This window comes from Malurus melanocephalus, unplaced genomic scaffold, assembly GCF_030028575.1.
Source record: "Malurus melanocephalus ecotype Western Australia unplaced genomic scaffold, MMel_1.1 scaffold_408, whole genome shotgun sequence".
Classification (NCBI taxonomy): domain Eukaryota; kingdom Metazoa; phylum Chordata; class Aves; order Passeriformes; family Maluridae; genus Malurus; species Malurus melanocephalus.
In genome coordinates, this window is record NW_026623640.1 from 66,774 (window position 1) to 90,061 (window position 23,288).

General features: G+C 39.2%; 1 protein-coding gene across 2 annotated transcripts in view; it reads left to right on the forward strand.

Annotated features, from left to right (window-relative positions):
• Nucleotides 1-22,457, forward strand: part of ACTN2 (actinin alpha 2) — a 69,083-nt gene extending 46,626 nt beyond the window's left edge. The window contains exons 13-21 of one of the 2 annotated variants that reach the window (XM_057379483.1): nucleotides 7,129-7,237; nucleotides 8,043-8,183; nucleotides 8,576-8,758; nucleotides 9,931-10,065; nucleotides 10,552-10,731; nucleotides 11,102-11,248; nucleotides 17,619-17,696; nucleotides 19,668-19,826; nucleotides 21,156-22,457. In XM_057379483.1, the coding sequence (XP_057235466.1) occupies nucleotides 7,129-7,237; nucleotides 8,043-8,183; nucleotides 8,576-8,758; nucleotides 9,931-10,065; nucleotides 10,552-10,731; nucleotides 11,102-11,248; nucleotides 17,619-17,696; nucleotides 19,668-19,826; nucleotides 21,156-21,314 (1,291 nt within the window). In that variant the 3' untranslated portion in view covers nucleotides 21,315-22,457. Of the gene's footprint in view, nucleotides 1-7,128; nucleotides 7,238-8,042; nucleotides 8,184-8,575; nucleotides 8,759-9,930; nucleotides 10,066-10,551; nucleotides 10,732-11,101; nucleotides 11,249-17,618; nucleotides 17,697-18,785; nucleotides 18,852-19,667; nucleotides 19,827-21,155 lie in introns of both variants that reach the window. The other variant, XM_057379482.1, reaches the window with a different exon arrangement.
• Nucleotides 22,458-23,288: the final 831 nt, after the last annotated feature.

Here is a 23,288-nt window from a genome sequence, read left to right on the forward strand (position 1 = left end):
GCCAACAGGAATAAATGTGCAGTAGTGGTTGAAACAGGAGCCAAGATCAAAATTCTCAGATTCCTGCCCTTGGCTTCAGCTCTCCAAGTTTCAATTTCTCACCTTGAACAGGCACAACAGTTACTGCTCAGAAGTCATGCCCTTTTTTCACTTTGTGAAGGACCATGACTCATAAACAGCTCCATATTCATTAACTCTCTAAAAATCAGAGACTTGTTTAAAAATGTAGTTTATACCTGGATAGCAGCAGCACTTACAGCAATTGTATAATTTAAATAGATTTAAAAGAAAAATCCCATCTTCAAGATTATTTAGAGGAAGAAAAATAAAACAGTGGGCAAAGTACTGGTTTTTAGTTAATGTGAAAGAAATCTGAAAAATCCAGAGAGAATGGATATTGCACTAAATATATGAGCTTATGAAAAACCTTCTGGCATGCCTTGATCCCTGTTGTGGAGCCATTTCATAGAATCACAGAATGGCTTGGGTTGGAAGGGACCCTAATGATCGTTTCATTCCAAGACCCCTACCATGGACAGGGATATCTTGCACTAGATCAGGTTGCTCAGAGCTCCATTCAACGTCTCCTTGAACACTTCCAGGGAACGGGCATCCTCAGGTTCTCCAGGAAACCTGTTCCAGTGCCTCATAGTAAAGAATTTTTCCCTAATATCCAGTTTAAACCTGCCCTCTTTCTGTTTAGAGCCATTACTTCTTGTCTTTGTTAAATGTCCCTCCCCAGCTCTCTTGTAGGTTCCCTTTAGGCACTGAAAGGCTGCTATAAGGTGTCCCCAGAAGCTCCTCTTCTACACACTGGACAGCCCTAACTGTCTCTGATCATCTTCATGTCCCTTCTCTGGACCCACTCCAATCAGTCCATGTGTTTTCTGGGGCCCCCAAGCAGGTTGCAGCATTGCAGGTGGGGTCTCACCAGAGCTGAACAGAGGGGGAGAGTCGTCTCCCTGGCCATGCTGCCCAGGCTGCTTTGGATGCAGCCCAGGACATGTTTGGCTTTCTGGGCTGTGAGAGCACACTACTGGGTCATATTTAGCTTCTTGTCAACAAACATCCCCAAGTCTTTCTCCGCAGGGCTGCTCTCAATCCATTCTCTACCCAGCCTGTATTTGTGCTTGGGTTTTGTTTCTTTTTATGTTAAAGGAAGTTTCTGTAACACCTAATTGTTGCTAATTCAGCTTCAGCTTTATGAATGATGAGAAACTTTGGGAATGTAGTATACATAGCACAGCATCTGCTTACCAGTGTTGTGAACCCTCTGTCCTTTACCTCTGGTGATGCCAATGAACACTGTATCCTGTCTATTTTGGGAATGTCTCTTCTCAGTTGTTTCAGTAATTTGCTGTGTGAAGTTAAACAAGTTATTTGTGACTTGGGCTGCAAAGGTGCTATAAGCTGGTAGCATTTAGAGATGCTCTAATTTGCCTTCTCTGCTTCTCTGTACAATGGAGCTATCAGTGCCTGACTTTTCACTGTGACTCTGTAACTCAGTTAGGCTTAATGTCCATGGAGAACTCTGAATGAAAGGTTGCAAAGGTCAGGCTTTATCATTGGCTGCAAGCAAATGGGCAGCTTCTATTTAAATATGGATTTTAGTTATTTATACATTATTCCTTGCACAATAAAATTATGGAGGAAAATGTAATTTCTTTCTTAATCCCTGTTTTAAAAGAAGGATTAATGTCTGAAATCTATGGTATGTACATTGGCACCTGATACAAAGCCTGTTGAAGTCAATGTGGGTGTTTCTTTCTTGATTTTTGTTTGTTTGCTTGGTTGGCTGGTTTTTTCCTTATCACCGGAGCAGACCCTCACAGAAACCATAATGATTCATGTCTAAATTCCAATTTAATGTTTTGTTTTAGTCTGTCATGGATGCCTTGTGTTACAATTTCAAAGGAGAACTGTTGCTGTATGACCTTGAACTCTACTGGTCACAATTTCCTGCTTGTTCTGGTATTTTCTGCTGCAGCAGATCAGTCCACTCTCTGCTTAAAGTTAAAGTTGCTACAAGCTTGTTGATTGGTGCTATTGTGTGTTTGCAAACAGGTGATTCCAGCCAGGATATCACTATAAGATTGTTGTGTTCCCAGCCTGTATAAACTTAGATATTCCTTGGTAAAGAGACATGACAGGGCTTGGATAGGGCTTTATCCAAAACTGAAGGAAGACAGGCATCTCTAAAATGAGATTTGCCATTTATGACATAGCAAATGCTCACTTGAGTGAGCTGTACCATGAAAAGCCATATTTATTTATGTTCTTACCTGCTCATTTCAATGTTTCCAATCATCAAGGCAAAATTTTTGGAATGTAGCTCCTTGTAGTTCCATCACTTCTAGCATAGTGACTGATTTTCGGCCAAGCAGACCACTATCTGTGGCACTGATTTGAGATTCATTTTGATTGTGGAGACCTGGGCTCAAATTGTGCTTACATGCATGGTTAACATGAGCCTTGTTCTGAGGCACTGCTGAAGCGTGTTGCTCAGCAGGTTATTTTTGTGGCACTATCACTGTTCTTAAAGTGAGCTCACACTTAAATGCTTCTCTGGATCAGGTCAAAATTAGACAAAATTTTTAATTTTTGACAGATAAGACTGAATTACTTGTAAGATCAGTAGGGATAATGTCGTGGTTTAGACCGTGCTGAAAGCCAAAAGCACTGCACCCACGATGTTCTCTCCCCTCCCCCCACCGAAGAGGGCAGAAGGGAGAGCAAAAGACCAGTTAACACGAAAAATTATGGCTTTCAGATAACATAACATAATTGAGAGAAAGATACTTATGTGCTCCAGAGAATGGTCAGACAGGCTGAATAACTTAAGTTKCAAAATAGATTTATTACTACAAACTACTAAGAATACTACGGCACTGGGGAGGGGAACAAAGATTAGGGACAAGTTTACAAGGAGAAGAAAAATAACAACGGACATTTTAAGACACCTGTTATCCTTTCCAGGACCCGTCTCTTTCCCAGGTCCTCCCTCTCCACCCCCCACGTCTTCCCGCACACACAGGGGACAGGAATGAAAGTCTAGCACATATCAAACTACTCATTACAGTTGTCGTCCAGCATCATAGGAGTAGCGTTCTTACTGCTCCAAGCTGTGGAAGTTCTGTTCCCAAGAGACAGTCAGTGTATAACTGCTGATGGCGAGGGAATATTTTCTTTACCTCGGAGCAGAAAAGAAAGAATGTCTTTTCAAGGCCAAACTGCGTTGTTTCAGCGGCATAAGACCACTATCACAAACCTCCTGGCAGAACACAGCTTCTTCTAAGCATCCACTTACTTCAGACGTAGGGCGTGGGCATCTCCAGCTCCACGCAGAGAACAATTTCTTCTTAGCATCAACTCACTTCAAACGTCGTGGGGGGGCCGAGCCTCTTCCCCCTTTTTGGCTCCTGCTAAGTTCAGTCCAGTACTCAAAGGCCAGTTTTTTTTTTTCCTCAGAGCAAGATCGCTCTCTTTTCTATACAGGTCTCTCATCGATGAAAATAGTCCTTTCGAAAACAACTTATTTTCTCCATGCCCGAGAACCACAGCAACAGCACAGCAAGCCATTACCATCTCCTCCTTACTGTGATCTTTGGGTCTCCATTTTTCTTCTTACACCTCCTCACCCTCCTGCTCTGTTTTTTCCCCGGTGCACGATACTAGAACTACATGCTAACAATCTAAGAACTACATGGCGGCCGCGCCTATCTTGTTCTGAATTCTTTCTTAAGTACAGGACAATACGTCATCACAGAGGTGTAACCAACCTGTGCAATTGGCCCAGGCCTGATGGGCAGCCTGTCCATCAACCTCAGAGCCATRATGGATTGGCTCTAAAACACAGGGGGTAGGGCTCCTTTTGCTGGAGAAGAAGAAGAAGCAGAAGGAGAAAGTTTCTAGAACTTCCTTCTAGGAGCCATCTTTGTGGTTTCTTAGTCCCATCCCCCCACCAGCAAAAATTGGACTAAGTAAAACCATGACAGATAACTGAATGATTTTTAAATTCCAAAGGCTGTAGGTTTCAAATGACCAAACAAATAGAAAGATTGTTCTCCTAGAATGTCTGTAACATATGAGAAGCTGTATTTCATGCACTGCAAAGCAAAAATTTTTACAAAATGTGAAATCTAGTCTCTTCTATGTTGAGAAAGATGCAAAAAATTAATAGGACAAGGAATGTAAGCCAGTGTTTTATTTCCAAGTAATTAATCTTTGATGAGTTATTACTTCCTCTGCTCCTGCTTGGAGCAGAAAAATATTCTTTGATACCTATAATACACTTACATGAAGTAAAAAACATCAGGCTCAGAAAGTAGTGGAGCTACACTGTTCAATGCCACTTGGTAAACTAACTCTGAATTTTTGATCCATGGGTGCCCTTTTTACAAATCGTTTTGATATCATTCTCCTACCTATTTGTCCACAGCACACATCCCTGGAAGGAAAAGGATAGTAGAGATCTTACGGGGAATGACTGAACTTCCCTGGCAGAGCTGGTGGAGGAAGGTGGACCATTGCCTTCTAGGACTTTGACCACAGCTGGTAGAATCAGTCCCTCACTGTCATGGAAGGACGCCTGCCCTTATCCTAATCAACAAAAGGAGATAAAAGATCCACTGAAGCAAAAATAAAATGTGCTCACTCAAGAACATAATCTAATAATCTCAAAATGCTATAATGAAAGAAACACAACTTGCAGCCAAAAATGCATGACAGCAAAATAAATCTCAGCCTGTTTCATCCAGGACTTTATGCTCCTGACTTAAAATTTCGTGGCACATAGGTGGCTTTTGTTGCATCTCTTGAAGGTGAATGAAAAGGCTTCCAAAGAAGGAAGCAAGTTTTCGAGTTAAGGAGCCTTTGTATAGTACGACTTGCTGGCAGCTTTCTCCTTACATACAGCAGTTTATTTTCACAATTTTGGGTTGTTTTTGTTATTTTTTAAAGTTTTTAGAAGAATTGGATTAGAGAATACCTAGGCAAAATTGACATCTACAAGTCCATGTGCCCTGATGGGCTGAGTGCTGAAGAAACTGGTGGATACCATAGTGAGGTCACTGTGGAGCAGGACCTGGGGATTCTGGTGGAACAAGAGCTTTCCATGAGCCAGCAGTGTGTCCTTGTGGCCAAAAAGGCCAAGGGTGTCCTGGGGTGCATTAGGCAGAGCATTGCCAGCAGCTCAAGGGAGCAGATCCTGCCCCTCTGCTCAGCCCTGGTGAGGCACATCTGGAGTTCTGTGTCCAGTGTTGGGCTCCTCAGGACAAGACAGACATGGAGCTCCTGGAGCAGATCCAGCAGAAGGATACAGAGATGATGAGGGCACTGGAGAATCTCCCTTACAAGGCAAGGCTGAGGGAGCTGGGCCTGTTAAGCCTCGAGGAGATGACTCAGAAAGGACCTCATCAATGTCTATTGGTATCTAAATGGAGGGTGCCAAGAGGATGGAGCTGGCCTCTTCTTAAGCAATAGGACAAGAGGAAATCGGCAGAAATGGAGGCATGGGGGGGGTTCTACCTGGATATGAGGAAGAACTTCTTCACTATGASGGTGACCAAGCACTGGAACAGCTTGTGCAGAGAGGTTGTGGAGTCTCCCTCATTGGAGATACTGAGGAACTGTCTGGACACAATCCTGTGCCCTGTGCTCGGGGATGACCCTGCTTCAGCAGGAAGGTTGGACCAGATGAACCACTGTGGTCCCTTCCAGTCTTACCCAGTTTGTGATTCTGTAATTTGGTAATTCTGTGATTCTATTATGGCATTTTTTAAAATCTGTTTTACCATTCTTCACTTTCAATAGTTAATTGATTGCAGTACATCTGAAGCTTCTTTTAAACAAAATACTTCTCATACTTCTTAGGTTTATCCCAAACCAGATTGTTCTGACTCAGCTTAGAAGAAGAATCATGAACATTGCCCCTGTCCTACAGAGCTTCTGGCTTCTGGCCTCTGGCTTCATAGAGAAAAGCTGCCTCTGTTTTCATTTTGTCCTCTGTGATTCCCTATATGTTATCGGCAGCATGATCGGTACATTCCTCTTGCCAATTGCCTAAAGAAGAACGCTCCAAAAAAGGGAACAAATTCTATCTGCATTTGCTGTCATTCAAACCTTAAAGTAAATCTTAGATTCATATTGCCATGTGTCACATATTTACAATCTCTGCAATGTTTAGTACTGGGCAGAGTGTTCTCAAGGAGAAGCCAAGAGCTAAATTCAATGGATGGTGATATGCCAATGAAAATGAGTTTCCAAAGTGTCAAACACGTGTATTATGGATGGCTATCATCTGCCACCAAGATCAAAAGTTCACTGAGGCGGACTCAGTGCAGAATCTCAGGACAGAGCCTTAAAAATTTATTCTAGTCTCAGGCAGCATAGTAAGTTGCTTCCTGTCGGGATGATATAAGCCTACTAAGCAGATGAAAAAGCAATGGTAACTGCTATCCTTTGTGAATGCACTGATTCATGCTGGTGGCCTGTATGGGTCTGGAGACCCCTGTTCTCTGAAAGAGCCAGTTCTGGGGTGTAGATCTGTGAGGAGTTCCTGGAGAGGAAGATGAAAATTATTCTCTGATCTGGGCAGCCCCTATTAGTATTGCCAGGCTTGTGAGAGATCATGCCTTGAATGCAACCTGATGTGTATTTCTCAGTTAAATAATTTCAAAGCATGTAAGGAAAGGATCATTGGATTATTTAAACCAAAATACATATTTCAGGCAGATTAATTTTAAGTGCTACCAATCTTAACAAACCTGATGAAGACTGAGACTGAAGGATTCTGGCCATGAGGGGATTAAATTGCTTGCATCAGAGGAATAACTAAGACAAAGGTGCTTGGACATCTAAATTGTCTTTAATACCTGAATGTCACAGATACTTGATTTTTTTCAGAACGAAGGAGATTGGTCCTGTTCCTGTGCTGTGCTTCTTGAAATGCTGCATGCCTGAACACAATGTCTATTAATTGTATTGTAATGTAACTCCAACACTTAATTACCTTTGGAGAAATATTGCAAAAAAGAGCAAGAATTGTTGAGGGCCAATGGAAGTGTGGACAGTGCAACTGCTCATGTCTTTCAGAAAGTCACACAGATTTTTGTCTTTGCCCTTTCTTAGTGAACTGGACTACCATGATGCTGCAAGTGTCAATGATAGATGTCAAAAGATATGTGACCAGTGGGACAGCCTGGGAACACTCACTCAGAAAAGGAGAGAGGCACTGGAGGTAAACCATATCAGCAGCTCAGCTGAGGCAGGGGGAGGGAAATGAACCATTTATTTCAGATCTGGAAATGGGGCCATTGAGCATCCACTTTAGAATCCAAATAGCAATAAACCCTTTCCTCAGATCTCCATTTCATTTTGGTGTGGTTACTTCAGCAAACAGATTGAAGTGCTCAGAGCAGACTTGACAGTACTGAGCTGCCAGGGACACTTCTAAAGCAGCAACAAATGACCTGTGGTTTGTAGCACCCCACTGTGGGAATCTGATGTCCAGCAAGGCTAACAAAAGCTATCGGTTAGTTACATTTTCATACTAGTCTGGGCTTGCAGTCTTGCATACTTTTCTGTCCCGCAGTAGGTTAATTTTTGGTAGTGAGTATTCCAAAGCACTGAAATACTTTCCAAAATCTTGTTCTTTGGGAAGAGAGGAAGTCACATACATAAATGCCCAGGCGGGAAACATATTTGTAACTATTCCTTTTTGTACTCAGAAGAAATTACTAATTCAAAATGAACAGATTTTAATTCATTTGCAGATAGATGCCAATAACAAAAATACTTAAAATATCAATAGCTATACTTCAAAGGCATACACCCACCCCTTTAATATGTTGGATATAAGAGTGCTTTTACTGCAATTAGTCCTATTGCCTTGAGAGAGAATCCTTCAAACAGGTGGTGAAATCAATCAATGCAATCAAATGCTTTTGAAAAGATGAGGCACGACTATGTGTATGGGTGGGTATGCATGTGGAGCTAGATCTTACCCTAATRACAAAAGAATGTACTTTTCTCAACCTGTACAGAGGACGGAGAAATTGCTTGAAACAATTGATCAGCTTCACCTGGAGTTTGCCAAAAGAGCTGCTCCTTTCAACAACTGGATGGAAGGTGCTATGGAAGACCTACAGGACATGTTTATTGTTCATAGCATAGAGGAAATTCAGGTAAATTGCTATCTGGGGTTTTTTTGGCTTGAAGTCATAAGAAGAACAAGAAAGGAAGACTTTTCTTTGTGAAAGTTGAATACATGTAAGAAAACCCCTAATATCTGTTTTGATGTTTTCTTTGTGATAGACCATGTCTGCTCTATTATTAGAAGGTTTCTTTGTCAGTATGAAAGCACATTCCAGAGATCATGCAAAAAGTGATGGTTCTGATAAAATCGATGTGGGTTGTTTCATGAATGTATCTAAATGTATTATTTCCTGTATCTACACCCAGTGGCCAGGATGTTTGAGAGACCAAGAGGGTAGTTGTGTTTCTTTAGAGTAGATTTCCCAGATGTTGGAAGAAATGTTAAAGTTTTTGTGCTTTCCCTCTCTGTTTCTAATTTTAGAGTTTAATCTCTGCACATGATCAATTCAAAGCTACTTTGCCAGAGGCAGACGGTGAACGACAGGCCATACTGTCAATCCAGAATGAAGTTGAAAAAGTCATCCAGAGTTACAGCATGCGAATAAGTGCAACCAATCCTTACAGCACTGTTACAGTCGAAGAGATTCGTAACAAGTGGGAAAAGGTAATGCATGCTAAATTGCTAAATATGAAAAGGATATTAAAACACATTATTCCAGTTTAGGAATACAGGGAATATTCAGAGAACTTTACATTAAATGTCTAAATTATTCTAGATCAACAGATGCCCGAATGAATTTCTACAGTACCTTATGCTCTCCCTTACATTTGCCAGGCTTGCTTCACAGTATCCCTTGCTCCTGTCATGCAAATACCTGTGTCCTCTTCGGCTTCCTCTTCTCTTGCCAGGGCAAGAGAAACATGTGTTGAGGCTAGTGCAGAGCTAGTGCCTGGCCATGAGGTGCTGTTATAAGAACAGAAAATTATTGTGTTCTTTCTCTTAGTATAAACAGTAGTCTGTGTATCTCTTCTACCCGGATGGTCCTTTTCAAAAATATTGTATAAAATCAGCATCTTTGGGACCATTAATGTTCTGTCCARTTAGATTAAAATTTGCATTAGCAACTGAAAAGCACTGGGAAGAGATTAGAGGCTCCTGGAGCAATCACACAAACTTAATTTCATTTGGAGCCAAGACAGATAAAATGCTGCGAGTAAATGATTGTGTAAAATGTAGAATTACAAAAACTTACGTGGACAAGAACACACCCTCAATGGGTTGTAAAAACCAAAGAGTAGGGACTAAGGTTAAAATCTCCCTGGGCGATTCAGAAGGGTAAGCCAAAAAAAAAGCATTTGCAATCAATTGGAGACCTTCAGAAGCACATGATAGGCAGAACACATCTCATGTTACCCTATTGTAATGGCTGTGCTCAAATAAAATGTTTTGCACTGACTTTTCTTAGAACAATTACTTAGAGATTGAGAAATCATCTATCTTTCAAAATTCACCTGTGTTTCAAAAACATACCTGTTTTTTGTGTGTGACTCTAAGAGCAGTTAAAGTGAAATAATTGTCTTGATCCTGAATCCTGCTAGAGGTGAGAATTTCTTCTCTGTGCACATCAGTTTCTCTGCTCAGGCTGCCCAAGACCATGTTACAAATTTCTTATGTTAGTACAGAATTTGCAAAAAATATAGTGATCATTCTGTCTTTTTCTTCTGATATCAATCTTCAGACCAATAACAAAAATTAGTAGCTGTAGACTTTGTTCCATTTGTTTTTAAACTATTCAATTTTGCCTACTCACCTCTAGTGCTTTCCCACTGTAACAGGTGAAGCAGCTGGTGCCTCAGAGGGATCAATCCTTGCAGGAGGAATTAGCCCGCCAACATGCCAACGAGCGCCTGCGCCGCCAGTTTGCTGCTCAGGCTAATGTCATTGGGCCATGGATCCAGACCAAGATGGAGGTGAGTGTCATACCCTCATGTAGAAGCTGATGAACACAGTGAATTGTTATCTTTTTGTCTCTACTTTATGTACAGGGCAACAGCAAAGTCCGTGATAGTTCTCCAGCTGTTTGATCCTAAACTATTTAGCACCTGTTAAGATTACCCTTAAAACTGTGAAACCTTGTACAAGTGGTTCCTTGATGGTCAGCAGGAGATTCAGTTTTGAAAAATCAATCACTGAACAATTACTGTTTAGCTTCTTCTTTTGTAGAAAAGATACCAGGTTCACTGGGTTCTCAATACTAATTCCAGATATGAATGTGACACATTTCTTTTGGAATGTGCTTTCTACAGTGAAACTTCCCATCTCCATTGTATGAAGGTTTTATTACTGTTGATTCTTAGTATGAAAATACAACATAATTATGTAGACACTGGTCACATCAGCACACCTGAAGCTTAAATTTTGTGGGACTGGGGGCGTGTCTTTGTTTCTTTCTACAGGAAATTGCCCGCAGTTCTATTGAAATGACAGGGCCTTTGGAGGACCAGATGAATCAGCTGAAGCAATATGAGCACAATATAATTAATTATAAACACAATATTGACAAACTGGAAGGAGATCATCAGCTTATACAAGAAGCCCTGGTGTTTGACAACAAACACACCAACTACACCATGGAGGTAGACGTTTACTCCCTTTTGTGTTTATTAGTTTATTCTGTCCTCTTCTGCTGTGTAACTGCCTTCCCTGATTTGAAGAGACTGCCACAGAAGATGGAATATGGGAGGCTTTCTGATAACCTCATAAGACAGACTTATTTTGTTTTAATTTATTTTCACCTTTAGTGGAGAAGTACCCATTTAGAAACCTGTTTCATATTTTTCTGAAGACCATTTCTATGTTTAGTGATCCTTTGTCATAATACAGTTAGTAGTATGCAAAAAGTATCACGTAACTATTTAGAGCTGATTTTTTTTTCTTATTGTACTTTTTATCCTCTTAGAAGAATAGATTTGATTCTATAATAAATAAGTATTTTCTCTCTCATAGCACATCCGTGTTGGATGGGAGCTCCTACTTACCACCATTGCTCGAACTATCAATGAGGTTGAGACTCAGATCCTCACAAGAGATGCCAAGGGTATCACCCAAGAACAAATGAATGACTTCAGAGCATCATTCAATCATTTTGACAGGGTACAGTACTCCTGCTTTTTCTCAACTAGCAATATTTATTCTTCCTGAAAGCAAGTTTCTTTTCATTCCAAATGTAAGCTTTTAAAAAAACATGCAAATGCAGTATCAATGGGCTCTTATTAAAAGAGAAAAAAAAGATCAAGTTAAGTTAAGAAAGAACTTACAGACTTATGAAGTCATAGGATGGTTTGGGAAGGGATTAGAGGCTTGGGTTGGAAAAGATTTTAAAGACTATCTGTGTCCACTCTCCCTGCCTTGAGCAGGGATGCCATCTATTAGGTCACTTTGCTCAGGGCCCTCCACAACCTAGTAGCAGTGTACACAGAACTTAAAGATTAATTTTTACTTTTAAAATGCAACACAGAATTATAGCTCTGTTAATATGGTTTATTTGTTTTATTTGTTTTATTTGTTCAAACAATAAGCAAAACTGAATAAATCAGTTTGTTTTGGAAAATAACATGTCCCTTTATTTTAAGATAAAGGGCACGTTCTAAGTACTAGTGTTGCTTCCATCTCATTAAATTTAGCTCTAATCTGTATTTCAGAGGGTTTTTTCCCCTTTGAATTATAACTTGTCTTCCTAGAAATATATTTGTAGTGAATATAGTTGGGACACTGATAGCTGCCCAGAATATCCTTTGTTTTTCTGGCTATATGTGGGAAATAAAAGGTTTTTTTTTTTTTTTTTTTTTTTTTTTTTTTTTTTTTTTTTGTTTTTTTGTTGAAAATAAAATTTTTTTTTTTTTTTTTTTTTTTTTTTTAGTTATTGCAGTATGGATTAATAAAAAAGTAGGAAGAAAAGCCCTACTGTGAGGAAACTAAACTCACTTCTTAGAGTTATGCAGTATTCATGGACAGAGAGCTATAAAGATAACTATTAATAGACAAAATAGCAAAGTATATGCAGATGGGGATCTGACATTTGCAGTTGTACAACAACATGAAAATGAGTTAGTTCTGGTGGCTCTGTGCACACATGAACCCACTTTTATGACCAAGTTCACAGTTCAAATACTGAGAAAAGCTTACCATAATGCAGCACCAGTCTGTTGTCTTTTTACCAGTACAGATTGCTGTAGTAAGTGTGCTTAACACTTGACTAATATTCTGTTATCACAGGAGTCAGCTCCTTCAAATAATTTCAGGCTACAGCATAATTCCATTTTCTTTTCCCTGGCATACTGTTTGTCCAGCACTGCTCAAACTGGTTACCCACACCTGCACTTGCACTTGATATAGGCTGGATGTTGACAGGCATAGTTTGCTAAATCTTCTGTAGAATAGCCCCAGCTGTTTAGTAAGAAGCCAGAATTGTCAAACCTCTGCTTTCTGAAGAAACACACAAACACAGGAAAGTTTAGCTACACAGGAACCAGGAACAGATTTTATGGAAAAATCTTAATGTGATTCTAGTACAGCATAATTATTGTTTTTTTATTTTCTAAGGAAGCAGAAAAGCATCACAAAAGCAGAGCTAGATTTCCTGGGGTGGAAGAAAGTAACATACCAAATGGATTTTGCAATGCACTGGAGCAGATAATTGAGCAATTAGAGCGTTCAAAAGCAGACAGAATACCAGACCTGGATAAATTACATGTCTGTATTTGAGAGACCTCACTGAGGGAGACCAGGGACTTGGCACAAAGATTTGACAGCTCCCTAAAGATAAGGAAGCAAGGTGACTGAATCCAAGTATATTTTACACTGGATGGCCTTTTCTAGCATCTCTGTACTTTTGTATTTCATAGGTGAGTTCTCTGGCACGCTTGCAGTAAGGCTGGCTCTGTGGCTGAGGAGATATCACTGTCAGCTCCTGCTCCTGAAGGGAGAAGCTAATTTACACCAACCAGCCCCACTGTAATGGATTTTTAGGTTTGCACATACAGTAAAACATTGATATACCAAGGGATACAATAGGGCAAGGCCTCAGAAAATGTTGAATGACCTGGAAGAAGGTGGCCGTGTCACAGAGTTGCCAGCACATTGGAGATGGGTTGCAAGAATAATACAAATTATTATATATTATTGTAATTATTATTACATTGTAATTATTATAACAAATTATTATAATTATTATATATTATTAAATTACAATATATATTATTGTATATTATAATTACAAAATTTGTAATACAAAAAACTGCTTCCCAGCTCTCCTAGATTCTTACCTATCCTTGACTGTCTCCTTTCCTCAGGCTATAATGGGTCATGGCTTCAAGCTGTCCCTTCTGCCCTGGCTTTTGCTGCAGGAAGCCTGAGTGGCCAGGTCAGAAGCAGGAGACAGATGCTTCATCTATCATCTTCATTCTCTTCTGTTTCTGTGGCCTCAACAACCTGACCCTGGTCTGCCAGTTTAGCCTTCCCCCGTGACAGATAAAATCCAGTGGCTTAAGAAAAGAGGTCTGGAAGGATCACATAAGGGGGGAACCATTTTGAAAATGCCCTCTTTAGTATACCCCTTCCCTCAGAATCAGACACAGGAGACCGGTCTAGGAGGACCCTTGCACTGACCGAGTGTCACAATTATTTTCACTGTAGTATAATGCAAGTTGAAGAAAGGAAGAAGGTAAGATTGAAACCCTCTTAACCATCAAGCCAGGCTTTATGCAGAGAGCAGACAGTGCAAACACTGATAAAAGAGAAGTTTATAAGGATTAAATTACACTGTTACTTAATGGTCAGATGCAACTCAATTTACACAGGCTAGAATGAGACTTTGAACAACGTTTGAGAAAGACAGATTTGTTTTTCATTTTTCTATCTTTCCTGTATCATTGCACACTGAAATATTAAGTATTGGTGAATACAGGAAACCTAGGGTGCTTCAGACTAATCTCACTGTGCATAAAATAATGAAGATTTTATACTGGTTCGTCTTTGGATAGAGGACAGTAATGGATTCTTTTATGGTCTTGTTTCCTTAAAGAGAAATGAAGATAAAACTGGATTATCTGAACATAAGCGCTACCATGAAAAACACTGTCTTCTTCATGTCAGACAGAATTAACAGTATATGTAAAAATTTTGTTGCACTTAGCAGCACTTCTGAATGCCTGATATAGTTGAAAAAAAAAACCCACTGGAAGGATTGGACTGCTGTTCACAATGATGAATAGCCAAAAAGGATCCTAAAAATTAATACTGTCACATACAGGGAGGCTTTAAATATCTAAGTAGATAATTACAGATTAATTTATGCATGCTATAGCTCTGACTTGTGTGGCGTTTCTCCCATTTAAGACATTTCTTAATGTTTGACAGTGCGTGTTGAGGGTGTCAGCAAAGCACTAATATGCAGAGTAGCTCCCTTCCCCCTTTCAAAGGAAGTATTTTGGTATACGTAAATCTAACAACTTTATATAGAGTGCTTTTAGAAACAACTTCCTTTGCTTATGAATCTGAGAAAGAAACCCCTCTCTCCTCCCCGGGAAGAATATATTAAAAAATTCTCACAGTGCATGTGAGAATTACAAGGGTAGGAAGTCGTGTTTCTTTCAGTGCATGCCCCAGCAGAGATTTGCTGGCACAGAAAACATTACAAGTCATCCTTGAAAAGGCAAGTGGCAAACACTCTCTGCCTTGGGTCATGGGGGTAGTCGTCTTGGCTCTTGTGTTCCCAGGAGGCATGTACACATGCTGCTGCCCCAGGAGTTATTCCTGAGGGTGCTGCTGCTTGCCTTTGCTTACCATTGCTGTCCTACTCCTTGCTGGAGACTGTGCCTTCAGGTACAGTCTACTTGTAGGTATAAATATAAATCTTTAGCAGTGCTGCTATATTTCTTTCCTTAATGGGACTGCATGGAGAAAAAAAAAAAAAAAGTGAAAGTGGGACACAATGTCTGAATCACAGAAGCAGTTTTGAAGTGTTCGAAATGGTGCATAGCTGAATAATGATATGCAGCCAAATTAGGATACCACACAGGTTGTCAGTACTGTTTTTGACATCTTTTTATTCAGGGATTCCTTTTTCAGATTCAGTATATTTAGTAAATTCTAAATAAGATCACTAAGTATGTGATAAAATACCTGCAGCTGCTCTGCCTGTACTATCTTAATGGCTGCTAACACATTCTACTATTGATTTTTCTGCAAACTACAGATTTCAAGTAGGAACTCTGCATGCAGAAAAATAGCATCATGCCATCCTATATTTTGCTAACAGAAAAACCAGCAGCTTCTTATTAAAAGAATCATATGTTCAGGCTTATGCAGGTTAATTAGCATTCAGGAAAATGAAGGACTTATTTAAGAATGGATTAGTTTGACTTAGAAGCTCACTTGTTTTATAAGGTCACATATAAATCACAAGGAGGAGGGAAAAGATTTCTGGGGAATAATAATGAAACATGAAGAAGTTTTTAGTGTTTTGCTTTGTATTGGCAGGAAAAGATGAACAAGGCGAAGTTATTTATATGCTTTGAAAGATTAATTTCAGCTCCTAATGTTGGTCTGCAAACAATAAAAATAGATATCAAGAACTATTTCCAATTGAGAAAGCCTTCACATGGACTTGATTTATGCCTTAATAGCAAAATACCATTGAATTCCATGAAACTCTTATATACTGCAAAGGCAAAGATACGTTTTTAGGCAACATATGATGAAGGTTAGAAAATTTCACTTCAAGAATGTGAGAACCTGCTATTGCACTTGACACTATTACTTGGACCCTCACTAGGGAGTCCCACTTAACCAGATGACTGTTCTCAGTTCCAGCACAATCACTGCACTTCTCTCCTAAGGAAAATGGTTTCTTGGTAGATGTGCCAGCCTCCCACTCCCATCTGCCCTTCACTGCTTCAACTCCTGCTGCTGTGTGTGCCTGGCTGTGGGCTCTTTCTCACACTGCCCACCCATGGAATGATGTGGTAGCTGATGATGCTCTACCAACACGTGCTAGAAGAGATGGAGGGGCAGGATTTGGCTCTTAGCTCCCATTTTTATATCACTTTGTTTGCAGTCACAGAGTCGTATCTTCAGTTTTAGAATAAGGTAAAATGAACTGACTTCACCCCTCGTGGGACCTGCCATAGCCTGTCTCCAGGATAGTTTTTGAAAGGCTCAAATCAGCAAAGATTAATCTTTTGAGAATGATAAAATAAGCCATTTTGAATGCTTTGTAACAGGAATTAATATATAAAATAGAAATATTAAAGGATGAAAACTTTACTGTGATTATGGCTTTTAACTAAATGCTGCTCCACATTTGTAACTTTACTTTTTTTCTTTTCATTGACTTTCCACTGTTATTTTTCATCTTTTCGTTATGGGGCTGGTGGATGTTGATGCAGAGAGAGTCAATAACAGTATGATATTTTAAAAATGCATAAATATTTTAAAATATTTTAATAGTAAGTTAATAACACTAAAGCACAACTTCATCCTATTAGTATATTAAATAAGCCCAGTCCATTTTTAAAACTCCTATAATTTTACTTATGCATTGCTATATAGAATTTTTCAAAAATAAATTATTAATCTAGCATGCAAATATGTAGCAGACAGAAAATCTTGGATCTTCTCCAAACTGTCTGTAAAATCAATAAGGGTAATATTATTTAATCTTGGAACATCTCTTTATTTGTATTTATGTAAACTCACTCTAAAGTAAGTACTCCTCTGACAGGACATATTTTGTATGAGCAGGGAGAAAAAGACAAGCCAGTCTGCTTTTAAGAAGTTAAGAATTTCTAAGAATTTCTTAACCTGCAAAACAGAAAAAGGTATTGGGTCAAAACAATGTTCCAGTTTGATGTGGTGTTACTAGGAACCATTTAACCTGGAAGTCAATGGTGCTTTTTAAAAATCAGTTTTCAGAGCAACACCTAACTGTATATATTGTTAAAAAAGCCAGATAACTGAAAATAGGTTGTCAATTATAAATTTATTTTGTACTTATCTCTTTTGAGAGATGCATATTATGTTAAGTAATATTACCAGATCAAGAAAGAAGTAACAGTACTTGAGTGGGTCAAACACATTTTGCGCAGATTCAGTGATATTTTTACTTCATCTCACATATACTGCATGACAATAGAAAATGAAAGAAGCAAATGGCAGTTCATAGAATGAAAACTGCCTTGTCAGCAAAAGTGTTTAAAAAAATATGGAAAGAAGCAGAATTTTAATTCTGTGGTTGAAGTAAGGACCTTCTTCCACTAAGAAAAAGTCTAAAGCATGAAACTGTAAAAGCTGCACACTTTTTAGGTAATTAGTTGCATCTGTTGACATCGCATTTAATTGAAAATTTGTTACAATGTTATTATTAATATGAGAGTAGAATGTTCTTTACTAACCAACTAACCTGAACTGTGACTTTTCTTTCTTTCCTTTCCCCTTCCCAAATGCATGACCTGTGATGTGATAGGATGAATCTGACAGTCTACAGTCTGATGAATTTAAAGCCTGCCTCATCAGTCTAGGACAGGTTGGAAATGACCTGCAGGTAGAGGAAACGGAAATAATTATGTTTTCAGATATAATAATAGCCAAAAAGATTGCATGTTTAGACTCCAGTCTGCTGGTCGTAATGCTTTGAAAAGATCCTGCCTCTGGGAAGACAACTGCATTAGATGGACTGTCAGCATCCCTTTGAGCTATATTTTTCATGCATTTTTCAAAGATTTTTCAGTTTGTTTGTTCTACTTGGTTTGAGATATTTTGTTTGAACCCTACTCGATACCTAGGGGAGCTTCTATGCTTCTTGCACTCAGACTTCGTCAATTTTCCTTTCCTCAAACTCAATACAAGTTCTCTTAGGCTCTCTCCTAATAAAGGATGAACAATTCTCTCCAAGCCACTGCATTACATCACAGCACATTTACCTTTTTACTATCACATCATTTACTGTTTACTCAGTTTTAAATCCAGAATGTTCCGGATCTCTTATTGCCTGGAAAATGAGCAACCTCATTTTATACATGATCTTAAACTGATCTTCTAAATCTTTAAATCATCCTTTAAACCAGTATGCATATCTCTGCTGTAGTCAGGGTCTTGCCAGCCTGCAGTCAAAAGGAAAATACCTGCACTTATTTCCCATATGTCAGCAGACTGTTCTTATAATGCACCTACCTTGGCCTTAAGGTGAAGGTTTTTCACTGTACTTTTAGCTGCTAGAGATGCCATGCAGAATGTTTTAAAGACATTTGGTATCAGGGAGACAGCGTGAGCATCGGCTGAATTTAACTACTTTAGTAACAAACTTTTCTCCTTCCCATTCTCTTTGTCTTCTCTGGTTGTGTTTTCTGTATTCTTGTCCCACTCATCTCCTCTTCTCCCTTATCTCTTCCCTGACTTTCCTGATGTTACTTTTTGTGGTGAAAATGTCTCTTTCCTGTGTGTAATATGTTAGTTACTTCTTCCTCTTTTAAAACTGATGATGATTCTGGTGACCTGATCGGGCAACATCAATGAATACTGTTCACGCACTGGATCCCATTTGCCAATGGTCTAAATTCACCATGTCTCTGGAAATTACCTTGGATTCTTCAAAATCTCCCTTCTGTATTCCTTATGTTGTTTTGGTCAATAGAGGAAGAATGGATTGATGGACCACGATGATTTCAGAGCTTGCTTAATTTCAATGGGTTATGATTTGGTATGAGCTTTAAGAAACAATGCCAACAGATTCTGCTTACAGCTAAAACGTTAACTGCAGCAACACTAAAGCTTATCTAAATAGAATACTAATGTCATTTACACTAGAGATACTGCTGTCTCGTTTTCTATGTTTTCAAATGCTTAAGAGGGAAGTTAAAACTAGACACATGAAAACCGTATTCTGTGGTCCACTGCATTGCTCTTTGAATTAAGGGAACTTTAAAAGTTGAAATTAACAGTTATTAAACAAATATTTTTTAAAAAATTCTCCTTTTCTATCTGCATGATAAACAATGAGTTTGATACTGTTTAATTTTCATAAACTTGCTTTGGGGCTTTCATTTTCCTTGCTTCAATTGTTTATTGTAAAAAATTTCTCCAAATTCGCCTTTCCAATGGAAAAGAAAGGGATTATCCTTAGCTAAGTTGTCCTATATCTGGCATTAAATTTTCAGAATTATTTCGTTCTTAGTTCAGCGAGTCTACAACTAAATTGCTTGTTGGGTTATTGTTTCACTTTCCTGCATGGTACCTAACAAAGTTAAATAGGCACTGTGGGAGGGTGGAAGGGAAAGAAGCTGGAGACAGCTAATTGAGAGGTAAATGCTATGTATTTAGGACAAAGGATACATTTTTCAAGAGCACAATCCTTTTTACAGAAGTGGGGTGGGCATTTAAGATCTTTGTCATTGACTCTGTGTTCTTGAGCCAGGAAGATGCTTTAGAAGCTCTGTAACTAACAGTTCATGAGAGGCTCAGGATGTTGGAGATCGGTATTATGGTGACCATTTCTTTGTTCTGGATTCTGTGAAAGGGTGAAGCTGAGTTTGCTCGAATCATGTCTCTGGTTGACCCCAATGGGCAAGGAACTGTCACTTTCCAGTCCTTCATTGACTTCATGACCAGAGAAACGGCAGACACAGACACGGCTGAGCAAGTGATAGCTTCCTTCAGAATCCTGGCTTCAGATAAGGTCAGTCACTGTGCTGCTGGCTGTAAGGATTCAATCACTCTTCTGTTTAGCCCTTCTTATTGCAACCCTTTTAGCCATAGTGAAACTTTGTTTGCAGCTTGTCAGACTTGAGAGAAAGCATTTACCTTTTCTTCTTGTTTGGAACCAAGACTCTGACCTGAAATGGGTACAGAATACAAGGCTTAATCAATGTATCCTCACATCACAGAGCCAACATAAAATCAGACATTTTAGATAAGACTTAGACAATTGGTCTGTATAATGGATATATTGTACATCCAATTATGTCCTCACCAGAGCCTTGATTAGAGGGAAACTTGTTGGGCCTTTCAGAATGCTGTCTGTATGTTTCAATACAAAGTTTGGCCTTCCAGAAAATAGGTCAGGTGCACAAAACTACACCTAATTGTGAGCCATGTTGTGACTGGACAGCTCACTCAACAAACAGGGCAATGCAATGTGGCTGTACCCCTGTCCTAGGACGGGTAGCAGAAGCCTCCTGTTGTTACTGGGTGTGTAGAGGAATCTCTGGAATTTGGCATACTTTTGTCCCACTGCCAGATCCACTGGTGAGTGAGTGGTATGAAGATGAGAGGGAGTATAATGGCAACACAAGAGCTTTTGCAGGTGTCAGGGCCATAAACAGTGCTGCCGGAAAACCAATCCTGTGCTGTGGAGAAAGGAGAGATCGCAGCAGTACAGGTCTATTTGCCCAAGCTCACTCTATCGATTTTCTTATTCCAGCTGCTTGTATTGATTTTGTGATCTCAGTTAATGTGGACCACATTTTAAATTCCAGACATATTCTCAGTAGCAATTCATGTGGAAGATGGTCTCAGGAAAAAATGTTTTTCATTAGATTGTTGTTTTAAGCAATGTCAAGTCTGTTAACAGTGCATATCCCTCATGTCGTAAATGCAAACCATTAAGAACAATAATGCATCTTTCATTACACGTATAATAGAACCTTGACACTAACAAGAACTACCTGCATCATCCTGTCACTGCAGAAGGGGCAGTAGTGCACTGCAGAGACACCAACTGTCCAGGGATGAGCTATATCTGTAGCAGTCTATCCATGGCTGCACAGTGCTTGGTAGCTAAGGTACACAGTCACATATCCTGAGACTGCATTTTGACCTAATCGGTTTGTTGATGGAATTGTCTCCTTCAACTCATAATTTGGGATGGAATTTACTGAGGAAAGTATTTGGTCTCAGAAAAATACACAGGATGTCTGAATTTATTAGTCACAGTGACAGAAAAAAAATATATTTTGTGTTTTTGAAGAACACATACTGAATTTGTCAATCCTTTTCCCCTTCCCAGCCTTATATCCTGGCAGATGAGTTGCGTCGAGAGCTGCCTCCTGAGCAGGCTCAGTACTGCATCAAGAGAATGCCTCCGTACACCGGCCCAGGTTCTGTTCCTGGGGCTCTGGATTACACTTCTTTTTCATCAGCACTGTATGGAGAGAGTGACCTCTGATTCTGTAATTGGCCATCTTCATGGTAGACACTAAAAATACCCTTATTGCCCAGATTGCTTCTCAAAAGCTTTGACAAGCTGATTTAAAAACAAGTTTTACAAATACAGTAGGTACCGTCAGTGTAAAGTGCTAGTAACTGAAGTAAGCAGTGTATATTAAAGTGTGCAGCATGCTAGATACCTGCCTTATTGGTTTTAGGTTGTCTGTCCTATAAAATGCTAGAAAATGTATTAAAAAATTGCAAGATATTAACTTTGGAAATATACATTAAGAAAATAGAATGTAAAACCTAAAAAGATTGAAACTTGTGAACTATTTCTCCATCTTTGAAATGTTTCAACACCATATGCACTTCATTTACAATGTCCATAAAACTATGTTAGAAGTCATGCTTTTTTCTTTCATACAACAACATTACTTTCCTCTCATGGTTTCTGATTTTGTATGCTTCTACTGGTGGAATTTAACAAAATATTAAAATGCAGTTTTTCAGGGAAGAAATATAACAACCACATAAACTACTTAATTACAATAACAATCCAGAATGCTATGCTTTTGTCACAAAGGGGGAAATATAAGGGGGGAAAGCTGAAAAGCTGATTAAAGAGCAGGTTTAGAGTTCTGTAAGCAGTTCTTTTCTTTTAGGTCTTTAAATTTTACAGCTAAGGGAGTACAATCTTTATAATCAGAAATAATAAGGAAGCTAATTTCATGTGAACTGTTCTGTTTTGGAACCCTCATTCTTGTCTATGTTGGACAGTCTTTGCTTCTCAGTATAAGAATGCATAATTATATGTATTAATGGGCAACATTCATCTCTATCCTGCATAAAGCAAACTGCCATCTGAGCAAATGTAGTGTGGTTCTCTTGCAGCTTTAACTGTTCACTGCTCAAAATTCAGTTTGTCTTGACTTCTCCTGTATTGTGGGCAGTTCTGTCTGTACCCTGCTCCTGTGCGCTAGACGTTTACTGTTTTTTTTCCATCTTGAGAAATAACAGAGGAGTAAAAGCAGTAACTTTTTTTACTTGAATCCTAACAACACTGAGGAAATGCAATGTAATCAAACAAAACCATTTACAAATGGTGAAGCAAGCTGTGCAGCCCAGTGCTATTAAAGCAATGATGTGCCTATTAAATAAAATCTGCTTTTCAAAACCTTATGAGACTCTGTCATTGACAATCACCTTGTGGTTCTCTTTAAGAACTGGAAACATTTCTGAACATCAAAGGAGTTTTCAGATGCTAAAAGTTCAAAGTATGTCACACATTTCAATGCATTTTGTTTGCATGAACAACAGTCTCTGTGTGCTGGAGAGACAGGTCTGGTTTCATGAAGAGAGATGGAGCTCGGAGTGAGTGGGAGAGTGTCCATGTAGGTCACCTGAGCACAGATGTCCGTAGCTTGTTAGGCTCCAAGCTTAGATTGATTTCAGTGAGACTTAGGCACTACTGCTTTTGAGGACATTTGCCTTTACTGTATCTCTCTTTTTCCTCGTGCAAAAAAAAAGCAGATTTTAACTTTGCAATGGTGGCCTTTGGAAATCTATGGATGGCAAGCATTAAAAATCTGTGTGTGATTTCAATCCCAAAGCATGTTAAGGTGCATGAAGTGGGAGCAATTTCAAAACAATCCTGGAGGAGACAGGCATTGACCAAATACCTCTTCCTCCTCCATCTTGTGTACAAAGGCCAGCAGAGGACTTACTAGGGCTAGGATCACATCTACAGTGCATATGCAGCCTTGCACACAGCCAGAAGCTGCTRCTGCCACTGCTGATACTGACATGGTGCAGTGCCATCTCCTTCTGTGTTGACAGTGCCTGTACAAGCTAAGTCAGGATGCTCTACCTTAAAGCAAATCTATTTCCACCTAAATGACTGCTGGTCAGGCTGAATCCTATTAAAAAAATAAATCTGTATCTCTCTCATTGTCACAGTTTAATGCACCTGGAAGAATAAAACATTGAGCTT